Source organism: Rhinolophus sinicus, linkage group LG11 (genome assembly GCF_036562045.2).
Source record: "Rhinolophus sinicus isolate RSC01 linkage group LG11, ASM3656204v1, whole genome shotgun sequence".
Taxonomy (NCBI): domain Eukaryota; kingdom Metazoa; phylum Chordata; class Mammalia; order Chiroptera; family Rhinolophidae; genus Rhinolophus; species Rhinolophus sinicus.
Window position 1 is genome coordinate 58,546,652 of NC_133760.1, and position 27,905 is coordinate 58,574,556.

Sequence of the window (27,905 nt, forward strand, 5' to 3'; positions counted from 1 at the left end):
GCCTTTTAAAAAAGTTATTAATGCCAGAATAGGGGAAAAAGAACAATCGCTTCCTTCTTTTTCTCTTCTGAATCCCTCTCCATTTTTCCCCCTCACGCAACTTTAAAAGCATGTATCTCTAGCTTAGACATGCTTGAAATGCTTACTGTCTACTTCCTTCAGGATTAGCGTTTTCTGCTATCTACATAGAAGTTGTTCTGTTTTTTTTTCCTACTCAAAAACTAAGGGAACAATATTGTTCTCCCTCAAATGCTGCAGCATCTACCCCCATCCCCAAGCAGACACAACCGCCTAAAACACACAACATGATCTTCTTTATTTAATTGTTTAATCAGTTTACATTCCACAACTGACAGGTTATTTATTTTTATTTTTTCCATGAACAAGTCATTTAATTAATTACCAGACACTTTTTTCTTCAATCGATGGAAATACAATATTTCTGCCAATTTGAAAAAGAAAATTGCACGATGCACTGTGTCAGTGAAGTCCCCAGATGTGCTCTGCTTCCTCAGTCCTTGCAAAGTCACCGGAACCTGGCAATTTCCCTTTTCATCCCCCCTCCCACTTCCCTGCGAAATTCACCTCTCAGAATAGCACAATCGTTTCAAGCTCTGGTTTGGATCACCTTTCCTGTAATTAATTAATTATGAGAAGGAACAGACAGTACAGTAGATCTGATAAGATGTAGCATTCTTGTTAAGATTAAACAACACATTTATTCACATTGTATCAGAACAAATTAACATAATATTTAATCTTATTTTAGCACCAATAACCACAGGAATTGCTACCTCTGAGGGCAGAGGCTTGCTGGAATCCTGCAGTACACACCACTCCTGTCTGACCAATCAGAAAGCACTATGCAAATTAAAGTAAAGGTAAATAAATTTATACTGACTGAGCAATAATCTGCTGGACCAGAAACACTCCAGGTGTTGGAGAGTTTTGTCGGCGATGGTCCTTGTCTAATGACCATATATAAAACACACCAAATCAGCTCATTTTCTGTCAGTGACACGAGGCTCAGAATGTTGTATTTTAAATGAGTCAAACCTTGTCATACTGGCTCTTTGATAGGCTTTGAGAATGAGGGGTTGCTAGCTTACATTTTATTCTGTTCTCTGCACTAAGATCTCACGACTTGTCTTTTCCCCCTGAACAAAAGAGGTTTCTTCAAATCTAAGGAAGGTCTCTGGGAAGGAAAGAGAGGTGGGCAATGGTGTGCTGAGTCCCAGGGCAAAGGGACACAGCCTGTCACTGCCACCTCCTAGGAGACCCAGTCTACCTGCGGCTCTTCCCAACCCGCTCCCAATACTAGTGTGAGGTTATCAGCAGGGGACTAAACCAGGCGACAAAAGATGGTGGAGATCTTATTCTTGACAAAGTGCTATCCGCCCCCTTCCCTGTGGATAAGGGATAAGCTGGAGTGACCTGCTTTGGCCGCAGGATCTCGACAGGTCACCAGAGCCATGCCCAGGGACATGACACCCCCCTGGGGCAAATGTGACATGTATTTGATAAGCAATGGTCCTCTCCTCCACTAAGTAGGTGGAACTAAACTTACAGAGGCCCGGATGGCAGCCTGGACACGGCTCCTATGTTTGCCCCTCTGGGCCAACCACCCTCCAGCCTGTCAGCTGTGAGACCTGAGTGACTCAGGGGGAGGAGGACCCCCTTCAGTCTCGTAACAGAGCATACCTCTGCTAGAGTCTGTCCTACGGCATGCGGCCGCCAGTAGCCACAGGTGGTTATCGAGCACTGAACACGTGCCCGATCCGAACTGAGGTGTCTTCTAAGAATAAAATTCATATTGGATTTCGAAGTCTTCATTTGAAAACAACAAAAAAGAAACGTAAACCACTTCGGTAACTTTTTATGTTGATTCCATGATAAAATAATAACATTTTTCATATGTTGGGTGAAAATTAATCCCCTCCCCCCGTTGCTTTGGACGTTGAAAACGGGGGCTCCTGTTTGCACCATTACTTGCATGATCTTTATACTTGTTTTTGTGGCTTGTGTGTTCTCTCTGGTGGACAGCACCAGGCGAAACTGCCCTCCTGAAGCTGCTTCCAGAGATGGCCATCAGAGAGCAGGGACTTGTGGATGCAAGGCGCCGTGCAGGTCACTGCTCAAGCCTCGGTAAATCCTCCCTCCCAGGGCAGCTAGACTTCTCAGTCCTGGGGGAGGCAGCTCTTGTGCCATAAGACTACCCACCCCGCTCCTTTTTCCTACTTCCTTTTACTTCAGGGTTCCCTGCCTTCGGGGCTTCTTGTCTGCTGCCATGCCAACGATGCTTCTGTGATTCTGCCATTTCCACTTCAAAAGGTTGCTTTATCTTGCCTCTATTGCCTACCCACATCTGCTGCCCATCAGCCGCCTGTGTTCTCTTCCTTCTGATTTGGTCGCATCCCTTCGCCAGACTCCCTGCTTCTGACATCACAAGCCTGGTCTGTCTAGCGAGTCATAGGTTACAAAGCAATTCACATACATCATCTCCTTTGAGAGACTTTCTCCTGCCCCAGCACAACAAAGCTCTGTCAGGAACAATAGTAAAAATCATCTAAGTGGGTGGGAAAGGCATCTGAGAATGAAAAGGTAGATCAAAGGCTTTGGACTCTGAGCACAAACTGGCTGTTAGCTTGAGGTTACTTTTCCAGGACTGAAAGAGTGGGGCGAGAGTAGCAGGAATGTACCTCCATGCAATAAGCACACACCAGCATGGGCTCGAAGCCTCTCTAAAAATAGCAGCAGATCGGCCAAGGGAATTTGGTGCTCCAGGAGCTGTGAAAGGCCCCCTGCTCCCTGTTTGGCTGAGAGGACACAGAGACATGGTGAGGTAACAAGATGTGTCCCGAGTAAGCCAGTGACAAAGCTGCTAATGAGACCCCAGGATCAGGTCTTGTGTTGACCTTGGCAATCACCTTCCCATCAGACGTTGATGACTTGCTTTTACTTTTGGAAAATAGATTTTACTTTAAAGGCAAAAACCTTGAGAATAGAGAGTTACAAGCAGACACTAAGTGGCTGTCAGAGAAACAGCCAGAAAAAACTCCTGTGCCAATGGCTTCCCTCCCTTCCAATCCCACCCAGTCAGGATTTCAGGGCCGTCCACAGAAGTCCTCAGAAAACTGAGGGCCACATCAATGCATTGGTTCAGTGTCAATTCCCTCCCCCTTATTTTCAGCTTCCACTTGTATTTGTACATTTTTACAGATAGTCTTGAACAGCAAAACAGTCACACCGTGGGTGGAAATGGGAACAGATGAGCGGAAACCCTCTCTGAGAAAGGCATTGTCACATTCACAACATCGCAGACACCCTGACACATTCAGGCTAGAAAGGGTCTACAGGTGACCCGGAAAGGATGGGAAAGGCTTAGCCAGAGGGAGAAATGCGAGACAGGAGAAGAGGACACAGAGTCCCCAAGGAGCCACACCCCATCCTCGGAGATGAAGCAAAGCGGTTGCAGTCACCGAGGCTGGTGTCTGTCAAAGCGAGGCCAGGGTTAGCTACTGCTGGGCAAGCCCCCTGCGTCCACCCTGTTTGCTGTTTCTTAGTAGTGAGCAAACACCCCTTCTGCTTGCGTGGCTCCCCCATTCCTGGTGGAGCTCTATCCACACAGGAAGCAATGATGTGCTCTTCCCTTAGAGAAGATCTGACCACAGTGCCGAAACCTGATCCCCTGCAAAGCAGAAAGTGCGCAGACCCTTCTGGAAGGGCATTCTTGTTTCGAACCTAGGATTCCATTTTTCCCAAACAGGATCACACCCAGCACCTCTCCTAGCGAATGCATCCTCCCAAGGACTTCCTCTGAGAACCCACATGCTTCCAATGATACCACCTCTTCACCAACTGACGAGAGAGAGCTCAGTGCCTTGAAACCTGTCTCCATCTTAAACTTAACAGACCATTAGAATGTTTCAGCATCTGATTTGCTACCACCCTTCGGGCATGTACATCTAGAAACAATGTTAGGAGGATGGGAAAGGAAAAACAATAAGGCACTGAGCATGTGCCTTGGTTAACAGTTAACTGTTTTACATGCCGTCATACGTGCTATTTCCCCCATGTGGTTTACTCATTCCGTCACCTCCAGGAATAATCAAGAGGGATTCAGAGTGCCCTTCGCACAAGGGGCTCTGGACTAAAGGAAGGGAGCCTGGAATGGGTAACTGAAGGAGCCATCTTCTTGGAGGGACCTGAATGACAGAACGGAATGCCACATGCTTCAGTTGACAGGTTGGGGCCCTGCTGAGTGCTCAAGCTGACATCTCACACTAGGTTACCCTTTCAGCAGCGAGACACAGCGATTACAGAGGAGGAATTCCATGGGGGGGGGGGGGCTCTGCTGCCAGGAGAACGGTGCATAATTTAGGTGACACTTCCTGACTGCAAATCGCTTTGCAGCGTCATGTCACCCTTACTATGCCATGAGGTAAAGTGTTATCACTGCCCTCATTCTGTGGATGAGGAGGTTCAAGTATGGAGATGACGCAAGGCCCAGAGCTGAAATGAAACGTACGGTAACTTGCACAAGTGTAGCTTAATTACTGAGTTACTCTGGCTTCCGTGCTCTTATGCCTATAGTTAGACTGAGATAGCACTCAAAAAAAAAAGAAAGAAAGAAAGAAAGAAAGAAAGAAAGAAAGAAAGAAAGAAGGAAGGAAGGAAGGAAGGAAGGAAGGAAAGAAAGAAAGAAAGAAAGAAAGAAAGAAAGAAAGAAAGAAAGAAAGAAAGAAAGAAAGAAAGAAAGAAAAGAAAAAAGAACAGGAGGAAAAAAACATTCCGAAGTAGGACTCTTTTACGTCCATCCCCCACACTAAGCTCTGGCATTTAACTTCCTCAAAGGCCTCTGCTGTCTGGGGGAGGGGGGGCTCGGAGCCCATGCTCCTGCTGCCAATGACACAGGGTCCACTCCACGAGGACCACAGGCGGCCCTCCCAGCCCCGACTCCGAGGCAACCGCCAACTGGAAATTGCTGGGGCTACAAACATTACGACGCCTCAGAGCAACGGAGTTATGAGCTATCTTTTAGTCTGCTTTCGTGTTTTATTTTTCTAATTTTCCACAATGAGTATGTATTTTTTTTTTTTGGGGGGGGGATCCAGCAACCAATAATAACGTAGCCTAAGAAATAACACGCATGTGTGTGGAACATTCTGCACCACGGCAGCGTAATGGGAAGAGGGCAACCCCATCGTCACCTGCTTTGAGGGACACCAGAATCGTTCGTGTCACCAGCTCAGGGGGCCTGTCTAAAACTCTGTCCCCTCACTCTATCGTATGCCAGCTGGGAGACAGCACAGAGGCAGATATGCACCAAGCAGTTTTATCTGTGGTGAAACCACCTCTCACTCTGACTCATCTATTTCCCTGGAAAGGGCTGGATGTGTCCGCTGGGATGGCTGGTCCCTGGAACACAGGGGCCATTTTCAGAAAATCGGCTTCACTTTAGCTACGAGAACCAACTAATTGTCCCACACAAACTCCAATAACGGTGACCAGAGTGTATTTCTTCCCACTCCTTCTCCCCAGATACTTGAAAATCCATTCATTCATGCTCTCAGAATAGGCCAGGGGAAGGAGTCAATTCTAGAGCTCCCGGGTGACGTACCCGATTTCATTATTCTGACTGACTCAGGTGGGCAGCTTTGGAGACCAAAGCAACACATCTCTCCACTAACTAAGGACAACCGAGCACGGCGCTTTCTTCGTAGACCTCTTATGACTGTGGATAAATACTAAGATGGAGGGCCGTGTCTCAGAGTCTTGGAATAGATTCCTCCCTGATCCCCAACAAGACAACATATCCAAATGGCCCCAGGGTGCAGGACGCTGCACGTGGACATGAGGTCGGGGAGTGTTTGTAACTTCCTGGTCCCTGAAGTTGGAAAGGCAGAGTTGTTGAAAGGCTGGACTTCTAGGCGGGCAGGAGCCTGCACAGGCGCATTTACATACGTTTTCTATTTTGAGGCCAGGGAGCCACAGGCCTTCTCGTAAAACCTACAGCCGCAGGAAACAAGGAAGGGGGTGGCTTGCGGTGTATGAACCTCTTCAGAGATGAATTCCTTAACTCTTTTACTGGGCTAGAGCCGATGCAGAAGGAGAGTGGAAGTGCGTAGAGAGAGGGAAGGGAAATAAAAGAAGAAACTCAATTCCCCAAATGGGGGAGAAAAAGAAATAGGACCTCTTTCCAGGCAGACACTCCACCTTCCTGAATCCTCAATCTTACAGGGTAAGGAAGGAAATAACAGTTGAAATGGCCCCCATGCTCAAGGGTAACATGGATGGAGCTCAAGACACATACGTTGTCTTAAACTGTGTATGCACATGTGTAAGGACTTTGAACTTGACCTGGGGTAGGGTTGCTGACCCTAAATCCCTCAGTAGGTCGGGTTCTACTTTGATCTGGAGTTGGCAGTCTGACCGAAAGGGTCTATGGTCCAGATTCCCTTCTCTCTCCTTCCTCTCTTCTTTCTCTTCCTCCTCGGCCACCTCACAGCGTGAAGCTTCAGTAACTGCTTGGAGCAGCAGGTCTTAACCTGGGGTTCACCCCCTATGCTGGAGGGGTCAAGGTCACCTGGAAAGGTCTCCCACCAGCCAGGACTTGCCATGTGGACACGGTTTCCATCCAGGCCAAGCAGCTGGGCGGTTTTGGGGTCCCACGCAGGATCAGATCTCAGAGTAGGTGTATCTGTACCTATCTGGCCCAATACCAAACACACACACACACACACACACACACACACACACACACACACACACACACACAAAGCAGCTCAAAATACCTGCCCTGAAGATGCCTTGAGCCCAGAGGGTTTGCTTCTTTCCCAGGAGTCCTCCTAACATTTCAGGAAGGTTCCAGGGGGGTGCAGTAAGCTGTGTTAATGGCCTACCCTAAAGATTAGTAGCTGGAGAGAGTGGAAATTTATGACAAGCATGGCATGAAAAAGACAGTATAAATAATGACAGGTCTGTGAGGCAACAGCCCCAAACATAGTTACGAGAGAAAATTTTAAATCAGCGATAGCAAGTTGCCCCATGTAGAATTCTTTCCCCATTTTCCTGCAACTGGAAAACAGCTAGAATTTGGGTCTGGTCACAGATAAGTCCTCTGTCCCCAGTGGACCCTTGCGTCTCTCTGCTCAGCGGGTCCCATTCAAGACACTTGGAAGGAAGACACAAGGCCTCTCAATCTGAGATACTTCTCTTCACTTTTCCTCAAGCCCGAGTAGGTCCTTCCCCGTAAGAGAGAAATCTAACTTTTCAAAGAAAAATTTTAGACAATTCCCTGTACAATTGAAAAACTGGGTTTTTCTGAAAATTATTTCCCTTATAGAATATTCCTTATAGAATCAATCCCGTGTTTTGGAAATCATCCTTAGCAGCTCACTTGGAAGCTAATAGCGTTTCCTGTTACAGGCCTCGCCCCTCGTCTCCCAGCACGAGGGCACAAACCCACACACAGGGCACGAACGCGCGAGACCTTTTGCAAAAGCCGAGCAGTGTCACTGGCCAGGACGTCTTGAAGCGTACACCCACACCTGCCTCCAGGTACATGTGGACACAAACATACACATGGAGACCCACATTCAGGCCCATTCGTGCACACCAGATGTGAATCACAGACACACACAGTCAGACAGAGCAGATGACGAGACAGGCAGGATGGGGGGTAGGAGAGAGGGGGGCTGTGTGATTAGTAGGTGAGGAAAGGTAGAGCCTGGTAGGAAGGTAGATGGAACGGAGTGCATGGGAGGGAAGAAAGCCTGCTGGGTAGTGAGCAAAGTTCCCAGAGCATATTTACTTCTGAAGCAACTGAATTCTCGGCTGCATGGCTGACCCATGGCTATACAGAGTCCGGGGGACTCTCTCCTTGCCTCCCCAGGGCTGCTCAGCCCAGCGGGGTCACTGAGGTGACCGTCAGCTGCTCCTGCCCACTCTTTCGGGCAGACTCCTGCCCCTACAGCTTTCACAACTCTCTGGCTGACTTTGGAGCAAGCCTCACCTGCAGTGCCAACCTGCTCACACGAGCCTGAGACACTGGGCTGGCGTTCTGCCACCTGTTTGGGCGCTAGCCACTACGACGGCGATTTGGGGATTCATGGCCTTGAATATCAAGAGGAAAAGGAAGCAGATGGAAAGAGTCAAGAGTTCTCCGTGAATTTACACACTATCATACAAACTCGAGCCCGTGGGACATGGAGGTACTCTCTCGGCATGTGACCCATTTTCTTTCATCTGTACAGAAGTCGCCCCTAGAAAAGGGGTAGATGTCCAGTGACGAAGGGCAGCTTCCATGATGGGGAGGAAAAGGTCTTGTGGACTCGGACAACAGCCACAGAGGCCACATTCCTCCTCCCTGCTGAACCGTGCTCCCCCGCTTCTCTCGTGGCTTTTGTGCCCAGCTGTGTCTTGAACTTCCAAAGTTAGAGGACTAAGTCCTGTGACGTCCCACAACTGTGATAGAAAGAACCACAGGAGCCTCTGCCCAGCAGCTGTGTTCTTGGTTCTGCCCTCTGGGAATTTCAGCTGCACTAAAAATAACAGAAAGATGCAACAAACGATACAACCCCACACTCGGAAAACACCCACCACATACACACACACACACACACACACACACACACACACACACACACTCCGGGGACGGGAAGCTGCAGAACTGGCACCCATATGGGCTCGCCCGTCATTACTCCTCCTGGATGTTGGGCCGTGAAACCATCACGAAGCATAGACAGACAGCAGTCACAATGCAGGATTTGCATTTAAAACGGTGAAAAGAAAAAAAGGAAACCACCCGGAGTAGTTACACACACACGCACACGCACACACACGCACATCACAGCGTTACTCCAAGGCTCCCTTCTGCCCGGGGGGTGCAGGGGGCGTGTGGGCAGAGCAGCCTCTTGTTTAACTGGGTGTAAGGCAGCTGGAAGGTACGACTGGGTTTTCTGAGCATCCACTGAAGGGTCCTTGATTGACGCGGACCTTGCCTGTCAGCACACTGTTCCCTCCTCCCACATCTACTACTTGGTCCAACAGTTTGGCAGCAGAGAGCAAACTTCCTTCTTGGTTTCTCTGCCACTTTCCACGTGTCGCTGGTGGGCCAAGAAGGAAATCAGAACAGGAAGAGAGCGAGGAGAAGCCGTTCTCCACATGGCCTCAAAGACTTGGTTACATTCTATGCACTAAGGGCTTTGTTTGCGACATGGCCGGTGCCGGGGTGGTGACTGTCCTCTTGGCCCCCGGGGGGGCACGGCCTTCTCTACGTAGGTGCCACTCCAGACCACTGGCCCTGTCCCCGACCTCGTGAGTGACGGGAATCAGGACGCTATCGCGAGTGGTGACGGTCACGCTGTCCTCAAGAAACCATGGAGCCCAAAGTTAAGAACCGATGGAAGAGCCACAGGATAGGAACGCCTTCCCCATCTCGGCGATGAGGCGACACACAGTCCGACGAGATGTGGGTGCCTGAGCCAACTCAACTCTGCCGTGGCACTGGCATCGTCTTGGTTTAGTTTTGTTTTATATATGTATATTATATATATATTTATATATATATATATAGGTGTATGGGTTTGTTTTTTAGCACACTGTCCCGTTCTCGGGTCTGGATTTAGGGCAGTTGGTCCTCGGGACAGGTTGGACAGAAGGGGCCAAGGTACAGAAGAACCCCGAGATGAGCGTGAGGCCCAGGCCCCCCCATGCACAAAACATGGACCATCCATAGCCATGGCTGATGTCATCCGGGAGTCCGTACAGGTAACGTGGGTAGCGGGAGAGCTCAAAGTTGATCCCGGCCACACAGGTGCACAGTGAAATGATGCAGAAGGTTCCTGAAGGGCGAGGGAAGACACAGGGGGTGGGGGGAATGGAGAAGGAAAGGGGAGAGGGAGAGAGAAAGAGAGAAGTGAGGTTTATTACAGTTTCAATTGTCTTAAGAAAAAAGAGAAGAACCAGGTAAGAGTAACTTGCTACCAAGATCCGTATCTAGAAATATTCATGGAGATGAGAGTGGTGTTAAGAGATCAAGGCTTCCTTGCTCTCCGGTGACTGCCCAGGGTTGGGCAAACTCGGGGAAGTCTCTCCTTTGGGAAAATACGAGATAAATGTCGTGGTCGAGTTTTGTGGAGGGTGGAGTGAGGCAGAGAGCATTCAGCTCATTTATCCGAGGCATCTAAAAATTCATTGTCTTTCTTTGGAGACACAGAAAATACCGCAGTTGCTACTGCTTTAAAGGGGAAATAAACATTTTTATTCTTTCCTTTTGTACATATAATGTCTTATTACAATATTGGGTTTTCCTTTAATCTATTCACCAACAGGTCACCCAAATCCTGGAAACCCTTTCCCACATCCTGAAAGACAACATTTCCCAAGGTATTTGCTCTCCAAGGCCCACGGACCCTATGAGGTATATTATAAAGTGGGGGCCAAATCAAACACCTCTGGGGAAATCGGCACGTGACTTCTCACCCATGAAGATTCACAATCCACAGTTTGCATAAGTTAACTTGTCTAACTTTTAATTAAAAAAATATATATTGCTCATAGTCACCTCCAATGAGAAGGCTGCTAAAAAAGATAACGTTATAAAAATGGTATATAGAATTACACACCTATTTTTAACCAATAGAGATATTTGGTGTCTCTAAAACGAGTTCAAAAGCTTTTCTCAATATTTGCTGCATCGCCTGTTTCTCGTCATGACTGACATGAGAGCAGCAGCCTGAAGGAGTCTGCCTAGTTTGGGAAGTCTGCGTTGAGTCGATGGAAGGAAAAGGGAGAAGAATATTTCTTGAGGGTGGAACAAGTAGAGGTGCATTATGTTTATATTTATTTTAAGACCTCTTGCTTCCTGATGGCTAAGTTTCTTTAAGATCCAACCTTATTTGTTCCAGGCCTCAGGTCCGTGTGTTTGCGATAATTTAAATGGCCACAGTGGCAGCAGTTATACGTAACATTTATGAAGTGTCGCGTGCTAGGACCTGTGCTAAATGCTTAACATGTATTGAACCTTTAATTCTCAAAACAAATCTATGAGGTAGGTTATAAAATTATCCCCATTTTATGGATGGAGGAAACTGAGGCCCAGAGAGGTTAAACCATCTGCCTAAGATCACACAGCTAGTAACTGGTAGAGCCAGGCTACAGAGGCAAGCAGGCTAGTTCTAGAGTTCACAATCTTATCCTCTGCAAGATTTAAGACTGGTGGCACACAGGGTGGGTCCCTTCGTGGGTCCCCTTGTTGTGCACCTGGGTTCAAGATAAATTCTGCGTCAGTCAGACTGCGGTAGGACCGTCTGGAGTCCTGAGAGGTTTGTTAGCTGATTGCTCTTCCCCCCCATCCCAGTTTCTGGTTCAGTAGGTCAGGGTGGGGACTGAGAATCTGTATTTTTAACAAGTTCTTACATGATGCTGATGCTACTGGTCCAGTGATCGCCCTTTGGAATTATAGGTTAGAAAAAAGGTTGTATTGGACAAAGACTGCACCGTCCAAAGTTCAGATCACAGAGGAAGAAATACAAATGGTCAATATATGTAAGAAATGCTCTATTTTACCAATAACCAAAGCATTTAAAATTGAAAGTGTAGTGATAGAGCATCATCTATTAAACTACCAAGTTTTGGGGGTTTTTTGGTTTGTTTTCTTTTGCTTTGTTTTTGAATGACCATCTCCAAAACTAGTCATGGAGCAGTAAAATGGACTTTCCATAGACTCTAGGGGAAGGGACCATTACAATATTCGTATCTTTGACCCAGTGGCTTCATGTTAGGTTAAGAAAATAATCCCACCTGGGAACAAAGATTTAAATCTAAAAATGCTCACGTGGTCGAGTGTGCTTTGAGATGTGGCTGTTGGAGGCGAAGCCAAAGTGAGCCCTAGCTATTGGGGTGAACACTGTGCTCTGAGCTGTGAGGTCTGAGCTGTATTCTGAGTGCCTGCAGGGGCTGAGACATTTTGGTGGCTTCGCTCTGCATTCCCAAAGACCACTAAGTCAGGAGTGTAGGGGGCAGTGCAGCGGACACTACAGAGGCCACTTAGGGACTCGCTGCAGCCATCAGGGAGGAGGGAACAGAAGGCTGCAAGGAGGGGCCGGGCGGGAGCGAATGGCAGCCTGGAGAGGCCACTGAAAGCGAGGCGTCAGGGGTGACCTGGGCGTCCATGCTGCATGAATAAAGGCACGTGTGCACATATGTGTGAGCACATGTATGCCTTTGTGCACAGGTGTGTGTGGACGTGTGTGTGTGTCCATGCACAGATGCATGTATGTGTGAGCACATGTATGCCTTTGTGCACAGGTGTGTGTAAACGTGTGTGTGTGCATGCACATGTGCATGTATGTGTGTAAGTGTGTACCTTTGTGCACTGGTGTGTAGGGATATGTGTGTATTTGTATGTGTGTGTGTCCCTGTGTACATGCAGGCATGTGTAGGAACAGCTACGATATACCAACACATATGGCTCCATCATTACTTGGGAGAACAGTGGTCCCAAACTTGGGAGAGTTACAAAGCACCCCAGGTACCTCCTGCTGTGTACGGGGTTCAGTCAGAATTCTCTGATGGTACCCAGGGCAGAAGAGATCTTACACCAGACTTTCTGAATCAGAATCTCTCGGGGGGACAGGCTGTGACTCTTTCTCATTTTCAAAAGTTCCTCAGATCATTTCTGTTGATGTGGCTGAGGTCCTCTGTGTCACCTTGAGATGTAGATCCAAGTCGGGGAAGCAGCAGAGGAGGCCCAGAAGGAAGGAGGCAGCCCATGGGGCACAGCTGAGCAGAGAGCGAGGGTCTGGGAGTGCGAGAGCTGAGAGAAGCTTCCTTTTGACACTAGTTTCAAATAATCCAAATTTTAACAAACCAGAGCTAGACTGCCTGTGTCTCAAGGCTGCTTTTAATTTCTGGTTTGGAAACTTGGGTATGCAATCATACCATTTACTAACATTTAGATGAGGGATAAGAAGAGAGTGAGAGTGAGTGTGTGTGTGTGTGTGTGTGTGTGTGTGTGTGCACTTACACACACACAGACACACACACGGTGAGTTCAAACATGAGCTGCTCTTGGGATGTTAAGCCACTTGGAACCATGGGTCTGCAGCCTGATAGAAAGTTCTGAGCCACAGATGTGAAATGAGTCATCAAAATTGAAGCTTGGATGGGACTGAGGTCACCCAAGGACTTACTATAAACTGAATGTACACAGGATCCTTTAAAAATGGAGACATTACTTCTCATCAAAAGGTGCACTGTATTCCTGACTAAGTCCAGTGACTGGTTCTGGGAGAAAGGTCGACCTCAAGGAAGTTTTGATCTTCTGACGTTGCCAGTAGCTGAAAAGGCTTGATGCGCAATATTCTGCGAGCGGGACAGACAAGACACACAGGACGTGGATGACAAGTCAGGAGTGAAGAGATTAGGTCCGTGTGGAACTAATTACCAATTGGAAATGTCCCAATGTGTTGATAACACACATCTCGTTGTTATGTCGAGGCAGTTAATTGGGGAATCTTCCTGCCTTCACTTCACATCAGTGGTTCCAGGACTTTGGAACCTTTTAAAATTTATTTTGTTCGTTAGTGCTTGTCAATATTTCCACAGACGCGGAGAAAACTTTCAGGGTTCTCACTTTTGACGGCCTTTGAAGTAGGGCCTCTATGCAACTTGTTAGGAAATTCCGCATGAGGACGAGAGAAGAGTTGGAACAGATTCTACTAGTTTCCACATACACTGCTGTTCTCTGTTGTGAGCTAGGATTTCTATTTTTATGTGCTTCGGCACATATACATTCAAATTTGAAAATGTGCATTAATAATTAGAAATGGATATATGCGGGCACACAGTAGATCTTTAATAAATGTTCTGAATGAATAACAAGCTGCCATTGTTACTTAGCAACATATTCTGACAACTGAAATAATGATACGCTTTGACAAACACTGGGGGAGATAGGAGATGTAGCGGGCAAGAACCCTGCTGGACCCCAGCTTTCCGTCTAGTGAGGAACCCACTCTCAGACATGTGGACTGGTGCCTAACTGGGGAGTGTGGGGTGAAGCGTGGAGTCCCCCAACTCTCCACCCACCCCCCTCACTGGGGTTCTCTGGGGAACTAATACAGATTTTAAATGCCTCTGCTGGAAAACATCCCTCAATTAAAGAGTGGTAACAGAGATGCCAGCTTGGGACCTGCAGCCCCCTTCCATTCACCCAAACTACACTGGTCCTTCGGGCAAGTACGAAGCCCACTTCTCCCCCACAGTAGCAGACCCTCCCCTCTGGGGCCTGGTCTTTAGAATCTGCCATTTTCTTTCTCATGAGCACTTACTGAGAGACAGGTGAGGATCCAAGAAAAGGCAAAAATAACAATGCATAGTCACATCTTGGTAATAATCCCGCCTACCCCTGGCTTGGGGTTTGGGCCTAATTCCGATCAGACTCCGAGACCAACTGTAGTCACAGTGTAACAATTCAATGGAAAGAACCTGTCCAGACCCCTCCCTTTGGAGTGAGGCTCTGCTGTGCTCTCAGACCCGGCTGTGAGAAGCGGCAGGGGTACCACTGCCCAGGGAAGTAGGGGCCACAGCAGTGTGCGGGTAGCAGGTCTAAGTGACATCAGGTCGGGTGTGGGGAGGTAGGTTAACGTGATGGGGAAGAGGGAGGAAGAAACTCCCATGGCAGGGAGCCCAGGGCGCACAGAACAGCCAATCAGCAAACACTTGGTGACCGGCTATGATTACGCCCAGCGTTATGCTAGATGCTCGGGAGATAAGAGGTGAAGATAGGATCCCAGCCCTCAAGAATCTTTCATTAAATCTCAAATAAAAAGATGAAAAAAAAAAGCATATAATCTAGTTGGAGATATGACACATATATGAGTGGAAAGTTGAGGAAGGGAAAGTAGCACCTGTGGGGATTACGAGACCTAAGCCTTGGTCCCCTCATCTGTACCATCAGGGAGCTACAGCAGATGCCTGGGAGGTCCCTCCCACATCTCGTAGTCTTTAGGAGAAGAAGGAATAGCACCCAGTAGTAAATGGTAGGAGCCAACTCTCTGATAGCGACAGTCATGCGGGGTCTTGAAGGTTTAACAAGCAGTTCTGCAGGCAAGAAGCTGGGGTGCGGGTGGGGGCGTCCTCACTTGGTCTGGAGAGCATCTCTTCTTCCATCTCAGTGCTCCACTGTCTTAGGTCCCTATGAACAAGATGAGAAGGCATGCCCCCGTACCACCCTCACTGCACCTCTAACTTTTAAAATGCTCACTGCTGCCATCCTAGTCAGGCTTCCATTATTTCTGACGTGAATTCTAGAACAAATCATTGGTGCCCTGCCTTCTAGTCTTGCCCTCCGTACAGCAGTAGCCGGGGATCTTTTTAAAAATTCAGTTAGATTATAATTCTCTTTCCTGCTTAAAACCTTCCCATAGCTTCCATCACACTCCGAATAAAACCCAAACTCCTTACGCTGTTAGTATGGCTTCACCTGAGTGGACTCTGCCTACCTGTATGACCCCATTTCTTACCTTGACCCCCTCAACCCCTACAATCTAGCCACAAAAAGAGCATTCTGCCTCTCAAACTAGCTCAGCTTGTACCCACCCCAGGGCCTTTGCACTTGCTGTCCCTTTGCCTGGAATGGCCTTCTCCTGGCTCTTCTCAGATCTCTATTCAAATGTCACCCTCTCAGAGGAATCCCTCTTCTGAAGTAGTGCCTCCCAGAGGTTTTCAAACCACGTTCTGTGGAGGTGTGTCAACTGCCACTGGGAGAAGGAGAGGGAGTAGAAAAGGCTCCCAGCCTCCTTTCTTTGGCCAGACTAGCCCTGCTTTGATGTGTTTCCATGTGAAATTTCATCCGAAGAAAGGAGTCCAGTGAGTTAAACATTTCTGAGAAGCACTGGCCTTGTCCATTTGCAAGGGGACTGCAAGGTACGGACAGCAGTCTGATGGCGTCCATTAGTTGCAACCCCACGCCGTTGGCAGAAAGGGCTAATCAATCTCGACCGCCACTCCTGCTGGTTCTGGAAGGGGCCTCAGACTCCAACTCAGCACAGCCTGCGGGGCCGCCAGCCCCAACCAGTCAGTTGCAGCTGGCTGGAAGGAGAAATGAAATCTAATTACCCTCTCTGTGCCAGGACTCTCATTTGCATGAACTCAGAGCACAGGAAGTCCAGTTAGAAGGGACGGCAGCTCCCCACGTAGCTGCAGCCTGGGAGCTTGGGCTAATGAGACCCTCTGGCATCGAGGGAACCCAGCTGGCGTCTCTGTTTGCAAACTCCACCTCGGAGTGGGAAGACATGACCTATGGGTATAACAAACGACGGCAACATAAACGCTACCTTTCGATTGCTCAAACACCGTGCCTGCTTCCCGTGAGGACCATCCCTACCTGAAGCTCCTTCAGGGACCACATCCACGCTGTCACCTTGGAAACGATGGCCCCACCCTGGCCACTCCTGTCGGCGTGTCCTGCCCACCTCTGTCCCCCGGCCCCTCCGCTGCAGGTCCAGCTGAGGCTTGGGTGAGGGTGAGAGGGCGGAAAGCATTCTCACGCCCAGACTGCCAGCTCGCTGTTCCAGCACCAGATCACCTTTCTTTCCCACCTCCGTCGAGCTGCTGCCATTTCCCTTAATGTTTTGCTCGCTGCCAAATACTAGATTCCGACTTTTAGCTTCTTGGCGGTTTGACAACTTCCGCTTGTTTGCTTATCTCTGCCCTCAGTTTCCAAGCTGCCTCTCCACCCAGGTGTGGCCCCACCTCGTCCATGTCCCGCTCTGCCTCCTGTGGGGGCTCCTTTGTCTTTTCAGGCTTGAAAACCCCCATCACACTCTTTCTGGAAGCTTCACTCTTTCCTCTGCCTTGACTTACCACCAGTACACGATTGCTAGATTCACAGGATTATGTGATGTCACGGATTAGGTAGTTATGTGTCCCCCAACTCCCAGGGACACAGTGTGTCGAGGTGTCCCCTGGCCACACGCAGATTTCCAGTGCTTCCCCAGAAGCCACAATTCCCTTAAGCTCCTGACTTATTTTCTTCTTTCAAAGTCTTGCTTCCCTAGTAGGGTGAGCAGTCACCCCAGTGTGCCTGGGAGTTGGTGGGGGTGCCACTGTGTCCCTGGACTGTGGGATTTCGGTCCTAAAGCTGGCATATCCTGGGCTAAGTGGGAGCCTCGGTCACCCGTCCCACAGCCTCCCTCGCCGTGCTGCCCTCCACTCTGGCGCCAATCGGTGATACTGCGATGATGTCATAAACGAATCCTTGCTGATAAGCTAAAGCAGACGCAGTGCCTTAACCCAGTGGACGCACCGAAACCCGGACCCCTGGAACGTGCTGCTAATGATAAGAAATGCCAGGCCGGGGTAGCACTGTTTGAGGGCAGCAGATTCTTTTGCAACCCTGCAACGTCACCAGGGAACACAGTCACCCGATAATGGCTCTATCCCAGTGCCACCTCAAAGGCTAATTACCAAGATACTATGCACTGGTGTCACAGTTCTGGTGTGAACTCCCTGCCTGGCCCACTTCTGAGCACTGATGGCAGGTGTGTGCCACGGCCCAGATGGGGCCCCCTGCCTGGTCGCTGCTATTTCAGCCTTCCCGGGAGGGAGAGGGTAGGAGGTGTGTCTCCACTCCCTTCAGGGACTGTCAGAGCTGCCATGGCAGTGATGCCACACCAATGGACCTTGTGCAGAAACAGCATCAAAGCCGAGGCCTCAGGCACAGCAGAAGAAAAGTTCTTACTAACTCCTGGAGCCATCGCCTAGGAAACCGAGGCCCTCCGTCCCGAAGGGTCTCACAGGCACCCAGGGCAGTTCAGACTGTGCGTGCAGGCACTTTCCCAAGTAGCTGCTCCTCATGCAGCCAAGTAGTGCCCACAACTTTGCTGGAGTATAATTGCTGCAGCTTTCTAGGGCCGGAAATCCATCTGCGTGACATTTTCCGCTCTTGGAAGCCAGGAACGACATCTGTGTATCCCTAACCCTCACGTGCTGCCTTGTTGCTACATGACCCGAGGGCCTGTTCTGACCACGAGCCCAACAGGTCACTGCAAAGCTGTCGTGGCAGAAGTGCCCTGTGGACGGGCCACAGCCCACGCCTCCCTGAGACACTCCCATGTACTCCCATCTCGAAAACCAGAAACAAGCAAGTCAGCACACAGGAAGGGTCCCTCCTCCTCCAAACGTGGCGTTTGCATCCTCAGAAGCTGATGGACACTAAGCCCTTCTTTTGCTTAGATTAAATGCCTCCGTAGCATTTAGCTCTCGAGAGCACTTTATAGCTTTGCTCAGACCTGTGCGGAATACAAATGACTGTTGAATTATACACCGCTGTATCAGCAGCAGCTCACAGGCAGGTCACATGGGGTGTTCCATCCAAAGAGCCTTAGGGGTTCACTGGGATGAGGCAGGGGGTGCCAACAGGCTCCGGAGAACACACTGCAAGGGATGGGGCCCAGAATTAGGACAAAATCATCCATCATGCTGCACCCTCTGCAAATGCCCTAGGCCGAGACACGGCAGGAGTGTCGCCACACTGCTGGGAAAAGCAGCATTTGTGTTTCGAGGCTGTCTCTACACTACCGGGCTGTCCTCCGTCCAGACGTGATTTTGCCATCGTAACACAACATCCCCCCTCAAGCACCGCAAGAGACGGGCCCAGTCATACAGGTTGGCATTAAGACTAAAGCGGAAGCTTCCAGATTCCTGTTACGGAACTTATCCCCTGGTTTTTACATCTCTACAGGGTGGCCACGAATCTGGAAACACAGGTGTCACTGACTGAATGGTGTCCTTGCAAAAACCGTGTTGAAGCCCTAACCCCCAGTGCCTCAGGATGGGACTGCATTTGGAGATAGGGCCGCTGAAGAGGTGATTAAGTGAAAATAAGGCCATTATGGTGGGCCCTCATCCAATTCGACTGGTGTCCTCATAAGAAGAGGAGATTAGGACATACAAAGAGACACAGACACCAGACAGCTGCATGCACAGAGGGAAGAGGCAGCGAGAGGGCGGCCACGTGCGAGCCCAAGGCTTCAGAGGAAACAATCCTGCTGACACCTTGGTCTCGGGCTTCCAGAACAGTGAGAAAATAGATTTCTCTTGTTGAAGCCACCCTGTCTGCGCTGTTTTGTTTTGGCAGACCAAAACAAATCGAATACAACAGGTGACTACATACCGGTTGGCCTACTAACATAACACTTCAACACATGATAAAATAAGATGCTCTATGTTTCCTGGCTTTATGAACACCCTGTAGCTACAACAGACATCGACACAGAGCCGTCTGACGCAATAGCTGCTGAGCATTTCGGGGTGTTTCCTTTGTTTAATTGCCCTCACCCATGTCTCTATCCTCATTCCTACTCAATACTAATCAATCCATTTACATTTTTAGGTGTGTCTTTAGATTTGATCCCAAGATCAGTGGCCTTGGTGGCCTCCATACCAAAGATGGAGCCTTTACAAATGTGTGAAAACTCTAAGGGGCTGAGCAAAGGGAAGAGGGCATTGGTGGGTGTTCGGTGTGCTTTGTTAAGGTGGGAGTTCAGTAAGATCAAAGCACCGCGTCCGGTCCCCTCGCTTGGAGTCCGATGTTGCCACCCTCCCTGTGTCTGCAGAGTCCCGTAGCGATCCTTACAGGTACCCTTTACGGGCCAATCCAAGGCCTGGTCTCCCAGGAAACCTTCACTGAGTGCCCACACTTTTCCTGATTCCCTAAAACTTGCATGGTCTAGAACAGGCCACCTGACAATTCATTAAAGGGACCCCCTCTTGTTTTAGCTTGTGTTCAGCTAGACTGTAACTTTCTCCAGAACTGGTTTGGTAGTGGTGTCTCCTTCTGTATTTATTATACACAGCATTGAGAAGTCAATCCAGACCACTGGATGAAATGGGTTTGTAGGCTGTGGAGCTTCTAGGTGAGAATGTAGGCTTTGAACCTCAGAGGGAAATGAAGTAGATACTATGCCCTGTCCTCCCCTCCTCCCTTCCTAAAATCATTCTGATCACTGAGGCGTTAGTGCACGTGGGCGTGTGTCCATGCGTGCCCACGCATGTACGCGCCTACCTGTGTTTCAATGGGTCCCTTTTATTTTTGCAGAAGTTCGGCATCAGAATAATACCCTCTCTGCAGGATTATTTTGGAGAGCGATAATAATAAATGTGAAAAGGCTTAGAGAAGTTAAAATTGCTTTCTATATGTAAGGTATAATATTAGAAATGGAAAGCGTTAAGTGAAGGGGAAGAAAAATTGTTCTGGAGGACAAGAAAAAAATGGGGCCGCTGCTTTCATGTCCGTCACCTGCTCCATTCTCCCCTGGGCCCCGTGCCAGGGTAAATGCTACACCAGGAAGTAACTGTGTTCAACAAAGACCCAAGAAAGTACTCAGTCAGGACTCTTAACCCTGTGGATTCTATTGGAACCAGAGCCACGGAACTTGGGAAACCTCCAAATACACTTTAGAGACCGACCCTCTTTGGTAATGCAACGTATGTTTGGGCTCAGAGAGGTTACAGCATCCAGTAGGGGTTACATTACGATATTGTGGGTTTGTGAAGACGCTTATAAGGCCTGTGGCTCACCCAGGATGGGTAAAAAGAGCTCGCCCCAAGAGAAGTGTTGGAAATCGCTACACAACATGAGTTGAGGACCTTTTATGAGGTGGGTACAAAAGTAATTGTGGTTTTTGCAATTATTTTTAACCTTTTAATCGCAATTACTTTTGCACCAACCTAGTAAAAGCATGGGACAGGTTCTGGCCCTAGGTCCTCTGGAATACAGAGGCGGCACATACAATTACCCCATCTCATTTATCAAACACCCACTCTACAATGCACTGTGAGAGCTGTGTTCTTATTATTGTCCGTGCACATGGTGCATTCTCCCCTCTTTCTCTGGCTAAAACACCACCATTGTCCAGGGGAAGGCGTGCTGTGATCACAATTAATAATTCAGGCATAGCCACTCAACTCAAGCCACGTCTCAGTTTTTGTATCTTCTTGAGGTTGCTGTCAGATTACATACATATGTAAATTATATATACATATATGTAAATTATATATGCATATGTGCGCACACACACATACACACACAGCACAGCACATAAATTATATAATTCCCATAGTAATCTCAAGGTAAATAATTTGCTAAAGGTCCCGAAGCATAAGTGACAGAACAAATATCTGACCTCGCTCTAAAACCTCAAACTATTTGATTGTGGAAACATCTGAGAACCATCCACTGCACTTGCTTCGATTGCCCCATTAGAAAATATATCCCCCAGAGGAAGCAACCACTGGCCCACTGTACTTTTGCCTACCTGACCTTGGCTATCTCATGCTTCATGGAACGAAAAGTTGGAAAGATCCGAGGTGGGTAAGCTCTGAGTTTTCTAAACAGGGCGGGGAAAGAGAGCTGTAGAAAGAAAGTGAACCGAGACTGCAGCACCGCGTCTTTTCGATGTGAATCTTTGCAGCTTCCTATCCGTCCATCTGGACCTTGGTTCAGAGCTGAGGATTCGTGGGATCCAACTGGCTTCTTAACCAAACTGAGAGTGGCATCGACAGCTGTGCCGAAAGGAACATTCTCAAGCTGTGAATGGTGAGCTTCCAAGAGTAAAGCCACTTAGAGCATGCCATCTTCCTGCCTCTGCTTCTCTCCTCTCTCCTCTTTCCAGGCCGACTTTTTCTGATGGGCGACAATGGCCCCAGAAGCAAACTTTGAGAACCTCTAAGGCTGAGGGCAATCTTGCCTTGGGTTTCTTTCTGGGGATGATGCTTGAAGGAATACAAAACCTCCTCAGGCCACCTCTGACCCTGCATCTTTCTGGTTGTTGCTCTGGTCATTTACCTTCCTAGGTAGCACACACGGCTTTTGCAGAGAAAGCCACAGGGCCAGCGTGAAACCCAGTACAAGTAGGGCTTGGCGATCATGAGGCTCTCCCGGCCCAGAGGCGCCCCAAGTTGGATGGTGAGTGGCTTAGTGGGACACGAACTCTACCAAGGATCAGAAAACCCAGGCTCTGGTCTCATCCCTGCCCATGAAGTGGGCAAATCATCTCCTGTCTCCCACGGCAAATCTCTCCTCAAGGTACCAACACCCCCCCCCCCCCAACCATAAAACACAGGAGCAGGACCAAATCTCTATGGTCCTTCTGGGGACGTCATCCCATGACTTCAGGTATGGGAGCAAGAAGGTGCCATTCTCTCTGAATTGCTCTAGGCCTGGCTGTCGCATATTCTGTCAAACATGAGCCCTGGAGAGAAGATACTGCTTCTCACCTCCTGACATGTACAGAAGGGATGGTGGAGGAGACCATTAGATGGCATTATTCGGCATCGATGTACATATGAGGCTCAGCTCTAAATTGCCTTGATTTTAAACGTGGAAGGATTGGGGACTCAGCTGTTTCAGTGTCTGGAAGAAATTGGCTCCTGAAAGACATTGCTCTGGCTTCTGCCCTGTCTGAGCCAAGCCAATGCCATGTTAATTAGTAGAGAGAAGGGCGTGAGGAGGCAGCCAGAAAATCAGGCGAGCCTGCCACCTGGTTTGGTTTAGGTCCCCTTATGCCTGGCACATCTGTCAGCTTGGCCTGGCCTTTCTTTGAGACACAAATCTGTACCCAAGTGATTTTTGCATGCTGTCACTTCACTGCTGGGTCACTGAACATATATATAGCTTTATATGGATCAAACACTGATATGTCATACTTACAATGTGACAGACATTGTTTCAAGTGCTTTTGCAGATATCAACTCTTTAATCCTCAGAGCAAGCTTATGATGCAGACAGCAACCTTAGACGAGGCAAGTGAGGAACAGAGAGGTTAAGTGAATCGCACAAGGTCACACAGCTAGTGAGTATGGAAACCAGGAATCAAATCCATGCTTTCACCACTTGCCATGTTGTCTCTCGTTTCTTGTGCCTGTGACTTTGCCTCCAGAGCTGGACTGCAAGCGATGCAAGCTGAGAAGCTCTTGTTTCCCACAATAAGGTCCCACGTACAGTGGTATTTAAATAAGATTTATCAACTAGCTGGTGAGATTGGGAGAGGAGGCCCTATCATCATCAAATGTGGCCCTCAGGAGGTTCTGGGGTTTCTCAGACTCAGGTTCAGTTAATAAAATCTTGTTGCTGACTTCTTCAGAGAACTAGGAAAACCCATCACAACCTGTATACGACTTCACTCCATATTCGGGTCCGGTTGAAGGGTGACTTTCTGTGCAGGGACATGAGTTTTCGATGAGGGGTAGGAGTGAGAGTTCAAGAAAGAAAAGGAATCAAGATCAGAGCATGAAGTCTTTCACGAAGACTCTCTGTAGCTTCCCAACAGGCCAGACACTCACGCAGGGGACAGAGTAAGTTGTGGTCAGAAGAGGACCCAAAGGAGTTCGGTGTGGACCCCAGGGTACCCAAGGGGTCTTCCCCTTTCGCCAGCTCCTCCCCCCAATCCTACTGGCTGGCAACCTCTGTAGTTTCTCTTTTCTCTTGGAGATTTGGGGAACAATCACTCACACTTCTATTCCTTTTCTGAATTCAAACTCTAATGAGAAAAGCACCACAGAAAGGAAACAGACAGGGGCAAATTATCAGCTTGGTTACTGATAAAGCTAGCGTGGCAACTGACCCCCGGCCACAGTCAAGTTCACCAGTACTTCACCCGCAGGCTGACATTTTAGAAGGATTCGCCTAAGGGGACGTCCAGTGAAACAGATGCATTTCCCAGAAGTGCTGACTTACACTGGTGGGCAGGAGACAGAAAGGAAAATCAGCTTCGAAACGGGCTTCCCGAAGCTGGCTTTGGCCTTGGGCCTCGATGTGGGAATGCTGGCAACCAGGCTGAGCGGGTGAGGGCAGAGGACCCAGATGGTACCGTGCCCCACGGGCTCGGCCTTCTCTCCCAGCCTCAGCCATCAGAGAAGTCTGTCCTCTCTTCTCCCTTAGGAAGTAGGTCCTTCAAATGTAGCGTCTCTGTCCTCCTAAAGGGAGAAGAAAATGCCCTCCCACTTCCCTTGGCCATACTTACTCAGGGACCTTCAAACGCCGAGACCCAGAGGCTTCTGGGAAACGTGATTTCAATGGAACTTGTCTAAAAATGTCAAGAGCTGAGCCAGATGGGGCATTTTTATTACCTAATTATTGTTTTAAATAAATTGTGGCCTGGGTGTGAGGTGGAATCTTTACAAAGCGATTACTGAATTTTGTTAGGGACGCAGTGAGAAGGACACAGCTACTGGCATTCTTTCCTATCCCGGACCAAAATTAGGGGGTTAAATATCATATTAGGTTTACATTTTATCTTTCATAAAGCTGCTTAAGCATTTTTTAAAGACAAAAAGCATTTTTTTGCTTCATTCACAACAGTGTTTAATTACATAGAGGTATATAGAAAAGGAAATGTATTAACATGTGAAATCCTAAACTAGAATGAATGAACAAAGGCTTGGCACACTGCTTCTGAAAAGTAGCCAGCTCTGAGTTCAGCAGCAGTTTCATTTGGTAGATGAGCATTAGAAACCCTGGGACGGGCAACGATAAGAAGAGGGCGAGTGGACTCGATTCTTCCGTCAGCCCTAACCGTCACCGCCCCCGTGAGTCTGCGCCTGACTCCCCAGCGGGCAGGCTTCCCTTCTCGGTATAAGCACAGACCCTTCTCTTAGACCATCACCTACCTGAGTGACACTAAAGGACCATACACATTCTTATTTGTGTGTCCTGGGTGCTAGCACCATGCCTGGCACACAGTAGGCGCTCAATCAATGTTTATGGAGCTGAATTTAGTTTATAAAGCAGATACGTAAGAAGTACAATAAAACTGTCTTCAAATAGTTGAAAGACGGTGGAGAAAGGCGGTCCTGACTTGAATTGACGTCCCGTTAGCAGAAAGGACCCAAGTCCAATAAGTCAAAATTACCAGAAGTCGGATTCAGGTTTAAAACGAAGAAGAGCTACATGACAAGGAAGAGGCCCCTGCCACCGTGGAGGCTTTGAGCCGGAAAGAAGATGGGAAATGAACTAGACTTCTGCACTCCAAGGTACTCACAATGAGACGGGTGCCATCGAAATGGTACAGAGGGATGCCAGAGGTCAGAGGGGGAGTTTGGGCTTAGTTAAGATGATTCAGAAAGTTTCTGGAAGATGCTGACTGTCTAAGTTGAGAAATTGAGTCTTGAGGGAATACAGGGCCTCAGAAGGCAGAGGAAGGTGGCAGAGAGACCAAGAATGACAAGCAGTCTGGAGGGCAGCACAGGACGTGTGGCTGAAGGCCAGTCTGACATAAGACTGTGGCCAAGCTTAGACTCCAAGCTGGGGACAGGGGTCTTTATTCTATAAATAACACGGAGCTCAGAACGTTTGTCATCAAAGGCATGACACGGTAATGAGTATATTTTAGAAAAAGTCTGGTATAAAGACCTGATTCCGGGGACTGTGTGGAAAGGAACGTTTATGGAATACCAATCCTTTGCCAGATGCTTTTCTTACTTGTTATCTCATTGCATCCGCACAACAAACCTACAGGGTAGGCTGCACTTTTCCCATTTTACAGATGAGAAAACGGAGGCTCCGAGGTTGACAACTCAGTGGTGGGACAGATTAGAGCGCAGAAGTCTAGTTCATTTCCCATCTTCTTCCCGGCTCAAAGCCTCCACGGGACAGGGGGCCTCTTCCTTGTCAGTCATTTAGCTCTTCTTCGTTTTAAACCTGAATCCGACTTCTGGTAACTTGGTCTGGTGGGACAGACCAAGGGCTAAGTGACTGTCAAGCTCCTGCAATAGTAATAAGGGTCTACGTGGCCCTCGTGGACTGGTAGCAAATGAATGGGCCACACAGACCACTGCAAAGGAAATAATGGCAGATGTTGACAATTGATGGAAAGGTGCTGGTGAAACTGGAAAAGAGAAAACTGACTCGGAAGTGACGGACAGACTGATGTGCTGAGGAAGTCAAGAAGCTCCTTTGACTGGGGAAAGGGCACGGAGAGGAGCTGACGTTTACCAGGTGCCTACAGTAAGCCAGGTGCTTGGCACACATGCAGTGAACATAAAGCACACACAATGCATGTAGAGAAAGGACAAATCTGGTTCAAGGATGTTGGAGGTTCCAAATGGGTGGAGCTTGGAGCTCAGAAAAGACTGCTTCACACACAAGCTCCAGCCTCATCTGTGCAGAGATAATTGTGACGGTGAGAGTGGGTGTTGTTGACAAGGGGACATACTTATAGGGAAAAAGAAAAGAGAGTTGGGGCCCACATGCACAGGTCGAGCAAAGAGAACAGAAAAGGCACCAAGAAAAGGAATAATCATGTGTGCTGTCACAGAAGACAAGAGGTGAGAGTTTCAGAAAGGATGGAAGTAGGTCAACCCTAGTGCGGTCAGAAAAGGAGGTTGAAAGACAGGTGAGCACCCAGGAGTAAGCAGGTCTCCAAGACAACAGCTTCCACACATGGTGGGAATGGCAACCAGACTTCAGGAGATGAAGTGGGTTGGTGGCTGAGCTATAGAACTAATGAGGAAGGATTCTTGTTTTTGCGATATGGGCCCCACGCTTTGTCTTTTTTCTGAGAGACATGAAACGATAAGGGCCTCGGCCACAGCGGCTCGTTGCCTTGTCCTCTAGGAAATATTCCTTGAACAGAATCAGCCTCATCGTGTCTGCCACCCCAACAGCAATACCCTCTGTCTACCATGATGGGATGTCTGCGTGGGGTCATCTCGTTCTCTATTGGGCCATGAGCTGCTGGAGGAGTGTAAATATGTCAACAAGGTAATTATTATTTGGGTGATAGGGCTGCATGATCATTAAAAACCCAGGATTCAGATTCAGATTGGTTCGAGTTGGAATCCTTGGTCTGGGAGCTGTGGAACCTTGGTTGAGGCACTTAAACGCTCGAAGCAAGCTAGGAACCACACAGGAAGTCTGAGAGTCAGGGATGAACTAAGCACCCAAGAATACAAGCGTAGAAAGTGCTCGTCTGTGCCAGGCACAGTTCTAAGCGTGTGGCACCTCTTAGTTAATTCTAACAACCCCATAAGGCAGGTGCTATTTGCAGACGTGAAGGCGAGCTAGAGAGAGAATCCGTGTGCTTCAGGCTCCAGAACGTTGATTCAGACCCACTGTGGGGTTGACCTGCCTCACATCCGCACCTACAGCTGTTTTTAACACATTGGTGGTAGATGGGACTCCCTTTGTGCCTTCTCCACTCCTCTTCCTCCTCCCAGGCCCCAAATATGGACCTGCCCCCCTGCTGGTGGGGATTTAGGAGGACCCCTCTGACTGACAGATGTAAATGAATCCTTTTGAGTAACCCTGGCTGCCATGCTGGTTAAGTGCTCAGGCCTACAATTTTGTTTTATTTTTACTTTTTATGCCAGTATCCTTTTCTCCTCAGATCCCAGGCACAGAGAAGAAAGAGGGCGGATTAGTTTGAACACCTTAGATGAAGGCTCCACCGTTTACTTCATTGCATGACACCACACTTGTTTCATTGCTCTCTGGGCCAAGTTCATCATCTACAAAATTAGGTGATGATGATCTTCAGGGCTGCTGGGGAGATGAAAGGAAATAACTTTCCTAACGTTTGGAACGCATCTACCACTGACACAGCCAGATGCTCTGTGAGCTCATCCCTTCTCCCTGCCTGTCTCTTCCCCCTGCCTCCTAAGGGGGTCTGAAGGTCAAATGAGACCGTAGTGCCCTTTGGAGCCTGTGAACTGAAAAGGGTTACCCCGACCATAACTGCCGACCCTTTTTGGGCGACCAGTACCTTCCTTCCCGAAGAATGGTACATTAAAGATGTACCATCTTCTGTACTGCTGGAAAGACACAGAATTCGTTTATTTTTAATATGTTGCCTTTGGAAGGTGTCTCTCCCCAAAAGGGGAACAGCTCACTCATCACT

The 27,905-nt window shown here is 48.5% G+C and overlaps 1 protein-coding gene across 1 annotated transcript in view; it reads right to left on the bottom strand.

Moving 5' to 3' along the window:
- Positions 1 to 292: 292 nt before the first annotated feature.
- Positions 293 to 27,905, bottom strand: part of TMEM178B (transmembrane protein 178B) — a 323,639-nt gene continuing 296,026 nt past the window's right edge. Inside the window, exon 4 of the mRNA XM_019749862.2 lies at positions 293 to 9,845. Within this exon, the coding sequence (XP_019605421.1) occupies positions 9,595 to 9,845 (251 nt within the window). The 3' untranslated portion in view covers positions 293 to 9,594. The remainder of the gene's footprint in view (positions 9,846 to 27,905) is intronic.